The sequence below is a fragment of the Miscanthus floridulus genome, chromosome 3, assembly GCF_019320115.1.
Source record: "Miscanthus floridulus cultivar M001 chromosome 3, ASM1932011v1, whole genome shotgun sequence".
NCBI classification, from domain to species: domain Eukaryota; kingdom Viridiplantae; phylum Streptophyta; class Magnoliopsida; order Poales; family Poaceae; genus Miscanthus; species Miscanthus floridulus.
The window spans coordinates 139,401,653-139,414,338 of record NC_089582.1 but is presented as its reverse complement, the minus strand read 5'-3'; the positions used below and the strand labels follow the sequence as shown (position 1 = coordinate 139,414,338).

At 48.2% G+C, this 12,686-nt stretch overlaps 2 protein-coding genes and 1 non-coding gene across 4 annotated transcripts; 2 read left to right on the top strand and 1 right to left on the bottom strand.

Moving 5' to 3' along the window:
* The first annotated feature begins 1,934 nt into the window (after window positions 1-1,934).
* LOC136547201 (probable GTP diphosphokinase RSH3, chloroplastic) lies at window positions 1,935-5,912 on the top strand. Of its 2 annotated transcripts, none has more exons than XM_066539169.1 (6): window positions 1,935-2,395; window positions 2,515-2,700; window positions 3,797-4,257; window positions 4,458-4,616; window positions 4,997-5,354; window positions 5,424-5,912. In XM_066539169.1, exons 1-6 carry the CDS (start codon window positions 2,042-2,044, stop codon window positions 5,658-5,660), a joined length of 1,755 nt encoding a protein of 584 aa, XP_066395266.1. In that variant the 5' UTR covers window positions 1,935-2,041; the 3' UTR covers window positions 5,661-5,912. The 2 variants fall into 2 exon arrangements, with proteins under 2 accessions (XP_066395266.1, XP_066395267.1); XM_066539170.1 differs by having other exon boundaries at window positions 1,936-2,395; window positions 4,997-5,330.
* A 1,475-nt stretch (window positions 5,913-7,387) lies between these two features.
* TRNAS-GCU (transfer RNA serine (anticodon GCU)) lies at window positions 7,388-7,469 on the bottom strand. Its single transcript has one exon. It is a non-coding gene; the product is annotated as a tRNA-Ser (tRNA).
* A 2,364-nt stretch (window positions 7,470-9,833) lies between these two features.
* LOC136547199 (uncharacterized) lies at window positions 9,834-12,368 on the top strand. Its single transcript, XM_066539168.1, has 4 exons — window positions 9,834-10,585; window positions 11,728-11,823; window positions 11,916-11,983; window positions 12,067-12,368. Exons 1-4 carry the CDS (start codon window positions 9,914-9,916, stop codon window positions 12,194-12,196), a joined length of 966 nt encoding a protein of 321 aa, XP_066395265.1. The 5' UTR covers window positions 9,834-9,913; the 3' UTR covers window positions 12,197-12,368.
* Window positions 12,369-12,686: the final 318 nt, after the last annotated feature.

The window sequence follows — 12,686 nt, the reverse complement described above, 5'->3', positions numbered from 1 at the left end:
GCCATAAATTTTAGTGGAACAACTTATTTCTTATGCATATACTCAGTGGCGGATGCAGAACAAGATTTAAGGGGGGCTGGTCTCTTCTTCTTCCTCCTCTCTCTCTCCATTTTTCTTCTTTCCTCCACCTTTTCTTCTCCATCACCCTTCCCATATTTTCATTGATGTACCAGCTGTAGGGGGGCTGGATCCGCCCCTACATATATTAATTATTAGCTTATGTGAAATGAAATGGTGATGGATCAACTCGATCCAGGTGTGAATGTAACGGTTTTTGATGGACATTTGAAGGCTCCCGAAGATCACATGTCTCAGCCATCAGTTTTTCAGCCTTAGATTGCAGCTCCGTGTGAGGTAGGTGATGCTTTGCTTGTTCGTCAGTTGCCTTGTTGATGCGGGTGGCTGCTTAGCAGTCATGTTCCCGGAAGGGAATAGGAACGTGGAATAGTTACCGTTCATTGTCGTTGTTACGAGATTTCGGACCAGTTTGGTCTGACTACGGTTCTAGTTCCATCGACAGCTTTGGCACCGAACTCGGAGGAGTTGCAACGAATGACACGACGTAGAGAAGTGCATCTTCTAGTCTACACCCATCGAAGAGGAGTCATAGCCATTTTCACTGTACGAAGGCGGAGTTGCTTTTTTGGGCCCCGGCCGAAGTGCTCCGGCTCCATCGACGGAGGTGCCCGTGCAGAGGAGCCCTTAAACGGGCTCTCAATAAGTGGGTCGCACTTGCAGTTCCCCTGATTTTTCTAATGAATGAGTTGAATGTTGAACCAAGATGGTTTCGATCTCTACGCTCCGGTGGAATAATATAATGCAAAACAACAATTTAAATGAATCATGAGCATGATTACGAACAATAAAATACTAGTACTGGAAATAAATGAAAACCAATAACTCTAAATGGCTACTCACACATAAATTATAGCCCTGTTCGCTGGTCTGAAACTTGGCTGAAAAACACTGTTCCGGCTGGTTTGTGGTGAGAGAAAAACACTGTTCGGTTGGTTTGATGAACAATAACTTAAGAGGGGTTCCAGCCGGCTGGCTAGTCTCGGTCAGACCAGCGAACGAGCCCTATATTTTTAGAAATACTTAGATTCTAGTTTGTTTAAAATAAAATATTTATAAATTTAGAAAATAAACTAGTTTTATTATTTTCGTTTAGAAAATATAGAAAATCTTTAAAATCAGTGATCCATTTGGGTGTTTCCTCCTGCTGAATCACGCACGGTGACTCCAAGAACTGACACGGTAAACGCTGAACGGCACCGGCGCACACCGGCACCGGCACACCGCACACCGCGCTCCTGCATCCGGCACCCTCTCTCTGCAGCCTTGCTGAGCCGGCAACGCAAACCCTCCCCCGCACGCACAAGGAACCGAACCCGTGTGTGTCCCTCAGTTTTTTGTCGGTTCCCAGTTCCCGCCGAGACGGCCGCCGTGCGGTGCGTCACACTTGGACGCTGGGGCCCACGTGCCAGGGAGATATAGGCACGTTTTGCCGTTTTGGGACGCGCTTCCTGCAGTCATGCTTGTGCTGTTCTTCTCGGTTGCATTTTGCACGCAACACCATCTCGCATTCTTGCACAGGGCACCCTTGAATTGCTACAAAACATCAAGTTTTATAGAACATATTTTATACTCCCCATTCTAAATTATAGGTCGATTTAACTCTTTCTAACACTTCTATTTTAATATACATCCAGATACAATAGCATATCTAGACACGTTACGAAAAAAACTTATAATTTAAAACAGAGAGAGCAGAATATGAAGTAGTATTAGCATTTCTAAGGTGGAGAGAGCAAACGGATAACAATACGAGGGCCAAAGAGCAAATGAGCGATAACTTCCCCCCGGCTATAGTAACTTCGCGCGAAACTAGGAAGCCAACTCCCCATTCCATCAAAAAAAAAAAAAGGGGGAAGCCAACTCCCCAAATCATTTTCCACGACGCCTCTTGCATCGCCTCTCCACTCCTTTGCCCGCAAGCCAGTCAGCCTCCATTCGCGTGGCCGCCAACCGCCGGCGAGCCATGACACCGTCGATCGCCTGCCCGGTCAAGTGCCGCCCCCACCCCCGCCTTGCCCCGCAGCCACCCGCGCCGTCGCTGGAGCTTCTGGCCGCTCGCGGAGCCCCGGCCTCCGGCGAGCTGCGGGCGAGCCGGAGTCCGCCGTACTTGTCTCTCTCGCGCTCAGCCGACTCCTTCGAATCCCGGGCCCCGTGCCGGGGCTCCGCGTCTGCCAGGCGGGCCCGAGCCGCCGTGGCGCTGGGCGGAGACGGCCAGTCCGCGGCGCTGATAGCCGGCGCACAGTCGCGGCACGCCATCTTCAGCGACGAGCTCGTGCGGAGGGCCTTCGCCGCCGCAGAGGCGGCTCACCGAGGCCAGGTGCGCGATCGTGTCCCGGTTGCTCGCATTTGCATTTATTCGGTCATGGTCTGCACTCCAAGATGCTGAAGTGACGGAACTGCGTTTGCTTGAATGCGCGATTGGTTGCCCAATGTAAGGTGCGCGCGAGCGGCGACCCGTACCTACAGCACTGCGTGGAGACGGCGGCACTGCTCGCGGAGCTGGGCGCCGGCCCTGCCGTCGTCGCTGCCGGCCTGCTGCACGACACGGTTGATGACGCGGGGCTGGGCTACGGTTTCATCTCCGAGCATTTTGGTGCCGGTATCGCCGACCTTGTCAAAGGGGTAATTACTTTGATCCCTTTCGATATGATTGACTGAGCACTGGCGATAATGATTTCTTGGTTTTAGATAATGTTATTTAACTATATGCTACAGTAACCTTATTGAATGCGGTATTGCTGGTAAAACCCCCTTATTGCAGGTAGCATTATTATTCCACATTTTGACCACACACATAACAAATACCACTATACCAGAGTATGTCATCGATGCCCTGCACTTGAGCGTAACATAAGTGGCGCAGGAGTGCAAGATCAGATCACAAACGACTGCAGTTCTACAAAGAAGCCTTCTCACGGACCCCTCTAGTTTTATTCTGGGGCCTTGGTTAGATCACCTCCAAATTCCAAAGTTTTTTCACTCTCTCTCCATCACATCAATTTTTGGACGCATGCATGGAGCATTAAATGTAGGTAAAAAAAATAACTAATTGCACAGTTTGGTTGTAAATCACGAGACGAATCTTTTGAGCCTAGTTAGTCCATGATCGGACAAAGTTTGTCAAATACAAACGAAACGTGCTACAGTATCCAGATTGCAAAAATTTGCAATCTAAACAAGGCCTGGTATTTATTGGCGTTGTAGGGATTGCGTGCTGCTAAATCTCTGACTCTGACTGACAGAACTTATCGGTTGTTACTTTGTTCATGGAGCTTCTAGAAAGGATTCTTGTTATGTCTATCCTAGTTAGGTATCACGTTACTATCACCTCTATATTATTATAGTGGGCACTTGCTTAATCTAGGAATGACTTATCTTTCAGTAATGTAAAATCAGTCCCTGGTGGGTTAGTAGATCCAATCAGCATCGTGCTGTATGGTGTTTTATTTGTTTTCCATTCTTTCCATTCGTTTTCTTTGTTGACAGAATCCTTAGATTATGGTGTTACACCAATTTATTTGGGATATGGAAGTTTTTTGCTGTTGTTTGTTCTGCTAACAAACGATATGTAGGTTGTCTAAAGTCAACATTCACGCCTAATATATGTTGAGGAAACTTCAGTTGCTTGTGACATCTTGGTTTATTCTTTTGGAGACGATGAGGATACTGTCTCATTTGAGTAAATCACTAAACAATAGTATTGTTGCCTTTTTTTTAGGTTTCAAAGCTTAGTCATCTGAGCAAACTGGCTCGTAGAAATGATACAGCCAGTAGAATTGATGAAGCTGACAGATTACGTATAATCTTCCTTGCAATGGAAGATGCAAGAGCTGTGCTCATTAAACTTGCTGACAGGCTACACAACATGAGGACTCTGGATTCTTTGCCCAAGAACAAACAGCAGAGCTTTGCAAAGGAAACACTGGAGATATTTGCTCCCTTGGCGAATCAGTTGGGCATCTTGAATTGGAAGGAACAGCTTGAAAACCTGTGCTTCAAGTATCTTTGCCCAGATAAATTTGATGAACTGTCAACAAGCCTTACTGAGTTCCACAACAGAAATATGATTGCAGCTGCAACAAGGCGACTTGAACAAGCCCTTCAGGTGAGAGGACTATCCTATTATGCCATATATGGGAGACACAAGAGCTTGTACAGCATCTACAGCAAGATGGCAAGGTAACAGGGAGTACTGTGCTCTTTTATTTTCATTTGTACCACTAGAATGAACAGAACAAAATTATTTCTATTGTTATGTAGTCCTACAATTTGTTCTCCCTTGTAACAGAGTCCTGAACAAGCTTTACTGAACAATCTGATGAAGATGGGAGCCTGAAATATATCATTGAATGTGCTCATGTGATTCCACTTCATTTTAGGAAGAAGCTGGCCATGGATGAAATTTATGATATACATGGGGTGCGTGTTATTCTTGAGAACAAGGCTGATTGTTTTGCTGCGTTAGAGATTATCCATCACCTATGGCCTAGAATTCCTGGCAAGTTCAAAGATTATATCAACAGTCCCAAACCCAACAGGTACTACTTTGTAAATTCATGTTACTGATTCATAATAGGATATTACTCCCCCCATTCCAAATTATAGTTCACTTTGGCTTGTCCTAATTCAAACTTCTCTAACTCCAACCAAGTTTATAGAAAAATGCATCAACATTTATAACATCAAATTTTGTTTAATTAAACTTTCTATGAAATATGTTTGATGGTGCATTTATTTGAACTTGTAGATATTAATATATTTTTCTAAAAATTTGGTTAAAGTTAGACAAGTTTCACTTAGGAGAAAGCCAAAGTGAGTTTTTTGAAACAATCAAAGTGAACTATAATTTGGAACGAAGAGAATAATATGCAATAATGTAATCCACAATGCTTACTGAAGAATGTTTGCTAACTTGTAGATATCAGTCCCTGCATACAGTTGTTCTCACCGAAGAAACGCTGCCACTTGAAATCCAAATTCGTACGAGGGACATGCATTTGCAGGCAGAGTTTGGAATTGCTGCTCATTGGAGATATAAGGAAGTTGCTGCTAGGAGTTGCTGCACCTCTGTTTCTGAAATGGTTGAGTGGGTTAGATGGGTTATTACATGGCATTGTCAAACTCTGAACACAGACCATCCTTCATCACTTGCACGTGATGCTTCATCAAAGGAAACGCACACTATTCCATCTCACTCTGATGCCTGTCTGTTGTCTTACTCGAAACAATGCGATCACAAAGGGCCAGTACTAGTAATACTTCTGGAGAATGAAAATGTATCTCTTATCTTTTGATGTTGTACCTTCTGATTAACCACAAAAGTAATTTTTTTTATCTGTTTACAGATGTCAGTGCAAGAAATCCCCCAACATTGGACGATAGTGGACCTACTGAATAGGTCCTCTAACTCCGGGATGCCGTTGAGGCTGAGGCTGAACTGCCATGTCGTCCACAACTGGAACCAGGAGCTAAAAATGGGCGACGTGCTTGAACTGATTCCTTCAACCCCATGCAAATGCAGAGGTTACACGAGGGAGTTCCACCAAAAGTTTGATCAATGTCTCGCCGTTTCTCAATCCTGACAGCCGTAGAACACCCTACCTTGTAAATACATTCGTGGACCCATGTAAATCATCTGAAGTTTAGATTCCCCTGTTTAGACAAAATAGAAATGAGAAAGAGTCATCAAAGCTCTGTAACCGATATGTGTGACATATGGTATCCTCATTAAAGTCAAAAGAAGATAGCATGTAAATACATGATGCACAGAGTTTTAGCTCAGGAAATGACAATGTATCACCAACGACGGTGTGCTTACGGTTTTTAGCAGCAAAAAGGACATTTTGTCTTGCGATAACGATATATAATTAAGATGTCCGTACGGACAGACGTCTCCCACCGCTCACTCTCGCACGCGCCGCTCGCCCAACGACCCTATCCGCTCGTCTCGTCTGCGCGCCCCCATGCTTGCTGCGCCGTTTCCTCCCGGCGTCGCCGTACCCATCCGCCCACCCCACTCCGCCTCGCCGCCGCAGGTCCCCCGCCATGCTGCCTCCTCCGCGCTGCATTCCCCACCGGGCCCAGTCTGCCTCGCCCCCCTCCACCGCGCAGCCTCCTCGCCACGGCCAACCCGCTCGCCGCAGCCGCCTCCACCGAGCCGGTGAGCCTCCACGACGGATGCTCCAATAAGCACGCGAGGGCGATGAGATTCGCGTGACACTGCGCCCGCCGGCGAGTTGCCCGTGCCGCTGCCGCACAGTGAGGTCCATGTGCCGCCGTCGACCTCCGCGCCAGCGTGCCTCCATTTGTTCGAGCAAAGTCCATGTTGCAAGAGTATGTTTCAAATGTTTTCAGATGTTTCATCTTGATGTTGCAAAAATAGACCGGAATGTTGCACATGTTGCAGTGGCTATACACGTATGTTCGAAATGTTTCATCTCGTTTTCCAGACGCAAGTGTTTTATCTGGACGTGACATATATTTTCACACATATGAAGTGTTTTAGTTGTTTTTTGCAAGTGTTTCACACGCATGTTTTGAGTGTTTCAGCTATTTTGTACGTATGTTGTAAGTGTGTTTATCTAGATGTTTCAAAAGTAGATCTAGTGTTGCAGCTAATGTTTTGGATGCATGTTTCATGTGTTACATCTGCTTTCAGACGTATGTTGCAAGTGTTGTATCTGAATGTTTTAAAAGTAGATCGGGTGTTGCATCTCTGTCTTCGCTTTTCTGCTGCCTCACATTCGCCTTGGTGTTTCCTCCTCCCGGCGCTGTCTGGGCATCCGCCGCGCCCTCCCCCTCTTCTAGATGCTGGTGTAGCCACACCTGCTAGTCACCTGTTGCAGCTGTTGGCCACGTGCATGCGCGTGAGAAGCGGAGGGGGCGCGGGCGGAGACTCCCCACGCGGGTGGCACGGCCCCGCGTAGGCGGGCTTGCGACGCAGGTGCGCGGGGGAAACGGAGTGCAAGCACAGACAAAGACGTCGAGCGTTAGCACTGCCCTTTGTCTCGTGCTAAACTTTCTGTTTGCACTTTTTTTTCTTCTCCCATCTCTAAGGCAAGCAGAGCTGCTGCTCCTTTTCGGTTCAGAAAAAAAAACTCAGCCAATGGTGAAATTTGGCCTATTCTTTTCAGACCAAACTGTATATGTTTTTCTTACTTAGTTATAAATTTTTGGAAAGTGAAGGAACATGTTAAAATTTGGAAAGTGAAGGAACCTGATAAAATTTGAAAAGTGAAGCAATGAAGAGACGAGAGGGAAGGGGAAAATATATATTTTGCAAAAAGAAAAAAAAAAATCCAAAAGTATACGACGCCTGAGAGATTCGAACTCTCGCGGGGAAACCCCATGTACTTAGCAGGCACACGCCTTAACCACTCGGCCAAAGCGTCGTTGTTGGTATGCGTGGCTAAATATGATATAGAACCTATTACACAGTAATCGGAATATTCAAATATGTGTCACTGTCACCCCGCCATACGCCCCGTTTTCCCTCTCACTGCCCTAATGGCCGCCACCGTACGACGCATACTAGTACCACTCGCCGGTGTTGTACCGTTTGGAGGAGCACGCCCACCGCTTCCCCGGCGATGTGCTCAGCGAGGCCAGGGCCTACGCCGACCACGCCGGCAGGTATCGCTCATTCGCTCGAGGCCGAATGGCCGATGACGTGCGCCTCGCCATCCGGGCCAAGTCCGCGTTCTCCCCTGGACCGCCAAGCCCCGAATAATCCCGATACACCGTTCCATTGTGTTGAGGAAACTGTTAGGTTGCTTGATTACGCCTACACGTTTCCTGGTGTTTGAATCCCTGCGCATCTCTGAATCTTTACTCACGGATCGGCGGAATCGCGTCGAAGTAGGGAGCCTTTTGACGGGAAAACTGTGGATGTATAGGTCTGTTTATCCATCGTTCAGTGTCTTGTCTCGGTGTCTGCAGTTGAGCTTGTGCACCTGGCCGGTATTTGCAAGAACACCAGATAATCAGAGTTTCATACATGCAGTTCAAGCTTTTCCGCAATTCTGGAAGGCTGTCACTTCCAAGCTGATGAATTCCAGGGATCTCAAACACAGAAGCCAAGACGGTTGTTGCTGGTGCATGGCAGATTTGTTATCGCTTCCCCTGTTTCTAGAAGGAAGGGCCACGAAATTCCGAAAAGTTTCCTCGCTGAGTTGCTCACCTAATGATCTTTTCACGACCTTTGTAGGGTCACACCTTTTTACTTTTGTAAAAGAACCATCTTTGAAGTAAAGTTGGCTCGTGGATTGTAGGTTTGTCGTAACCTGACGAATGTCTCCACTTTGGACTGGATCTTTGAACTGGCACGTAGCAGGAATGCCACCCCTCTGCACATGGCTACTGCCTACTGATCCTCCTGGATCGATCCCTCTCCTCCCTCATGACTCCTGAGGACACAATGCTGAGCCAGAACTACCTACTTGTTCGTCCTGTTATGCTGGCGGGGCTGATCAAGGTTGAGGAAACCGAGAATGATGATGATGGTTCTGATCCTGATTCCGGGATTTAGAAATAACACAGTGGGCGGACTGTCAGTGCTAGCAAGAAGCAGAAGCAGGCAGCGAGACCCCGGCTCAATGCCATGACTGCTAGCTGCAGCTGCCAGACAGCGAATATGAAAGCTGAAAATCAACGGTGTTGGTCATGGGCTTGCCGCTTGCGCTTGTGTTAGTTGCATATATGATTTACCTGGTTTATTCAGCATATGTTGTTGCATGAGAGTTTATACAAACTTAAGAGCGCGCACCTGTTCAGGGAATGAGATATGCTAGTATATGTACCAGTGCGAAATAACTGAAACTCTCAATTCCTATTCAGACTCCAGAATCATGAAAACTGGAACTTGCCGATTTAAAATACCAATGTTTGTTGCCATGTTAAACACCTGCGCGCATCTATGAACATGCTGAATCCGTACTTTCCTGCCACTGTGAACTGACACGTGATTTTTACGATAATAATAATAATAATAATATAAACGACATGTAGTTGTGTGAGAAATTTTTTAAGTGTCGTCTTAGCTTCCTAGCAGCCGAAAACTTAGAACATTGTCACGTTCCTCGTTTCGGGAACGTCTATGCTCCTGATTCGGAAACATTTACGTTCAATAAAATAACACCTTAAATTCTTGTTTCACGTTTCCATTCCCTTGTGGGAACATGGCTGCTAACCTCCCAAGTCCGTATTTTAGATACTTTATATTCTATGTACTCCCTCTTCTTTCAAATTATAATTCGTTTTAGCTTTTCAAGGTACAATAAATCTGGCTATGTATTGCTATATACTTAGATATTATATTTGGATACACGACAAAACAACTTAGAATTTGAAAAGAAGTACTTGTATAGGAGTAGTAGTGCACATGAACTCATGTTCGTTTGATATTTTCCCGTCCGCTTGGACCTCTTGTGAAGACACAATCTGTTCGATGCTCTTCCCTACCCAAAGATAAAATTCGATCTTCAGGTAAACTGTAAACACCACACACGTGATCAATCGTGATTCGTGATCGTGACATTGCAAACTCCCTTTTGCTACGTTTTTTTTTAATTAACCTTTTGCTACGTATATCTACTCATCGTCCAAGCTTTGTCGTACTGCACCAGCGAAATTTATACGAGTAGTACATCTCCAGAAGACCAGAAACCAAAAGAACATGTGCCATTAATTGTAAAGTGCACGGCGGTCTCCATTTATAATCTGTCTCATCATCCGGACTCCCGCCCGTCCGTAAGACACCACACCAACCCACCTCTCGATCCAGGTACAGGGACGCCGCTACCCGCCGCCCTGCACCCACGCCACGCCACACCACGCCATGCCGACGCTGGGCATCGCGCCGCTGCTGGACGCCTACTTCCGGCGCCGCTTCGCCGCGGCGGGCCTCGTCGAGGCCTCCGTTCCGCTGGACGGCGGCGCCACCACGGTCCACTGCTGGCGCTTCTCGCCGGGCGCCGCCGATGACGGCGAGGGCGACGCCCGCCCCGTCCTGGTGCTCCTGCACGGCTTCGGGCCCCCGGCGACGTGGCAGTGGCGGCGCCAGGTGGGCCCGCTCTCGCGCCGGTTCCGCCTCATCGTCCCGGACCTCCTCTTCTTCGGCGGCTCGTCCACCACGTCGGCGCCCGGCGCCGGGCGGGTCTCCGAGGCGCAGCAGGCGGAGGCGGTAGCGAAGCTCGTGGCGGCCGTAGTGGCGCCGGCGCCGGGCACGCCGGTGCGCGTGTCCGTGGCCGGCACCAGCTACGGCGGGTTCGTGGCGTACCACGTGGCGCGGCTGCTGGGCCCCGCCGCGGTGGAGCGGGTGGTCATCGCCAGCTCCGACCTGCTCAAGGCTGCCGACGACGACCGCGCCCTGCTCCGCCGCGGCGGCGCCGAGCGCGTCGAGGACGTCATGCTGCCGCGCTCCCCGGAGCAGATGCGGCGGCTGCTGCAGCTCGCCTACCACCGCCCGCGCCGCTTCACGCCGGGCTTCGTGCTCCGCGACCTCGTCCAGGTAACCGCAAACTCCTCCTCGATCCATGCCTGAATTCCTACACTATACAACTCAAAGCACTAGATAGAAATAGAAGATGCGATCGTGCTTCCGGTCAAACAATAAGCTCGATCGTTCGCGTGCTCGTCGTGTCGCGTTGGGATCGAGTCCTTCCTTTAGGCCATCTGGCTCGCTGCTCGGTTGCATCGGAGTGTCGCATTCATGCATGGCCAGATGGCCTGGCCTCCACGTCACGTCGAGACGGTGCCAACTGCCATGCCACGTCGCCTGGCGATGACGTGGCCCTGGATCGGAATTCTTGTTTCTGACGCCAGGTTCCTCGTCTTCGGATCCTCGCTTCCCGGGTTTCCCAACTGCCACGCTGAATCGCCATCAACTCCCAGCGGCCGCGGCCTAGCTTCCGTTCGTTTCCCAACCGTTCCTGCGGCCGTGCCGCTCTTCCAATCAATCAATCAATCAATCCTGGATGCCGCTCTAGACACCCAGATCCTTCTAGAACTACTAGCAGAGTAGCAGTAAAGTACAGTACAGGTCAGTGACCAGTACAAGCGCGTCGTTGCATGCCTGCCTGCCTACCTGCATTCCAACAAACGACGACAGGCATCGCGGCCATCTTTTTCCCCGACCTCAGAGCGTCTAGACGTCCGTTCAGTAGGCCTTCCTTTGTTGACGTTGACGGCAAACTAGTGCTTGGCAAATGGGCAGACACAACCATTGTATTAGCTCGGCTGCCATATTTTGGTATGCTACCCCATCGTAATTTCTTTGCAATTACAAGAACAGCCACTGCACATGTTCAGTATCAGTCTTGAAAAGGACCAGCACTAGTCTTGAAAAGGACCACAGTGCTGGCATTGTACAACAGCCGGTTCTGGATTCAATTGGAAGTTGGAACTTGAGAGTAGTCAACGTCAACAATGGAAGGCCTACTAAATCCAGGCCGTGGCTGAAGTTAGTAGTAGATTTCCTATTATAATGTCAATATACTCAATAAGTACTGAAGTGCAGTCTTATCTTTGGTTCTGGAGACTGAAACACAACACAGTAATCCGTTACTTATTGATAGAAACTACCTCTGTGATGTCAGCATGATTGCATGACTACGACCTCTAGATTTGAGTAACAGTAAGACTCTGCTGCAGTATCTGTACAGCGACAAAGTAGAAGAGAAGAAGGAGCTAATCAAGGGGATAACACTGGGTAACAAAGACAAATTCCAGCTTACACCTCTCCCCCAGGTACTTCCTAAATACTTAGCAACAGCAACGCATTATTAGTTATTACCATTCCATATTTGATCTTCTTACCCAACATCTGTCCAATCTTTCAGGAAGTCCTTGTGTTGTGGGGAGAGCATGATCAGATATTCCCTGTCGAGAAAGCATTTGAAGTGGCAAGGTCAGTACATGCTGATCTCACCTTGTACAGTTTGATTTCACGTGTGGCATTTAAAACTTACGAAAGGAAAAATGCAAATGCAGGAAACTTGGAGCAAATGCTAGGTTGGAGGTCCTCAAGGACACCGGCCACATGCCTCAGGAAGAGGATCCAAAGCGGTTCAACGAGGCAATCCTGAACTTCTTGCTTCCAGCTCCAAAGTCCTCTTTGTAACGCGATATGAGTAGTTATTCAGGCCCAAGTATCACCGGGAGAGTTCATAATTTAAGATGCATTCTGCCTGATTAATGCAGTTCTTTGTTGGTTTGGTATCACCTCCAAGGTTGATGAAATGGGAAAATATGTTATTGGATTGCTATTTATCTGTCAACAGATTTCTTCCCCATTGAATGCTTGCATGTGTCGTTTCTTACGCTATTTAGCATGTTCCTGTTTGTGTTGTGATATCTGGAGGGTGAATGATTCGTGGGATCAAATCAATATATATTGCGTGACATTGGATGTGTGGGTGAAGGGAGCGGGCTTTTAGCAGCGTCGCGGTTGCAAAGGAGCAAAGGGCTGTTAGGGTTGAGGTGGGTCTCAAGAGCAGTTGCGCCCATGGCATTGGGGCACGTCGGGTCGTGCAATTAGACAGCGGCAGACGCGTGTCGATCGCTAGAGTGGGGAGCAAATGGGGTGGAGAGTGTTGGAGTTGTTCCAAATT

Excerpts from the sequence above, each read along its gene's own strand:
- LOC136547201 (XM_066539169.1), top strand. The coding sequence starts at position 2,042 with ATGACACCGTCGATCGCCTGCCCGGTCAAGTGCCGCCCCCACCCCCGC. Across the intron at positions 2,396-2,514 it reads AGGCGGCTCACCGAGGCCAG|GTGCGCGCGAGCGGCGACCC; the intron begins GTGCGCGATCGT and ends GCCCAATGTAAG. Across the intron at positions 4,258-4,457 it reads ATCTACAGCAAGATGGCAAG|GAAGAAGCTGGCCATGGATG; the intron begins GTAACAGGGAGT and ends ACTTCATTTTAG.
- LOC136547199 (XM_066539168.1), top strand. The coding sequence starts at position 9,914 with ATGCCGACGCTGGGCATCGCGCCGCTGCTGGACGCCTACTTCCGGCGC. Across the intron at positions 10,586-11,727 it reads TGCTCCGCGACCTCGTCCAG|TATCTGTACAGCGACAAAGT; the intron begins GTAACCGCAAAC and ends ACTCTGCTGCAG. Across the intron at positions 11,984-12,066 it reads AAAGCATTTGAAGTGGCAAG|GAAACTTGGAGCAAATGCTA; the intron begins GTCAGTACATGC and ends ATGCAAATGCAG.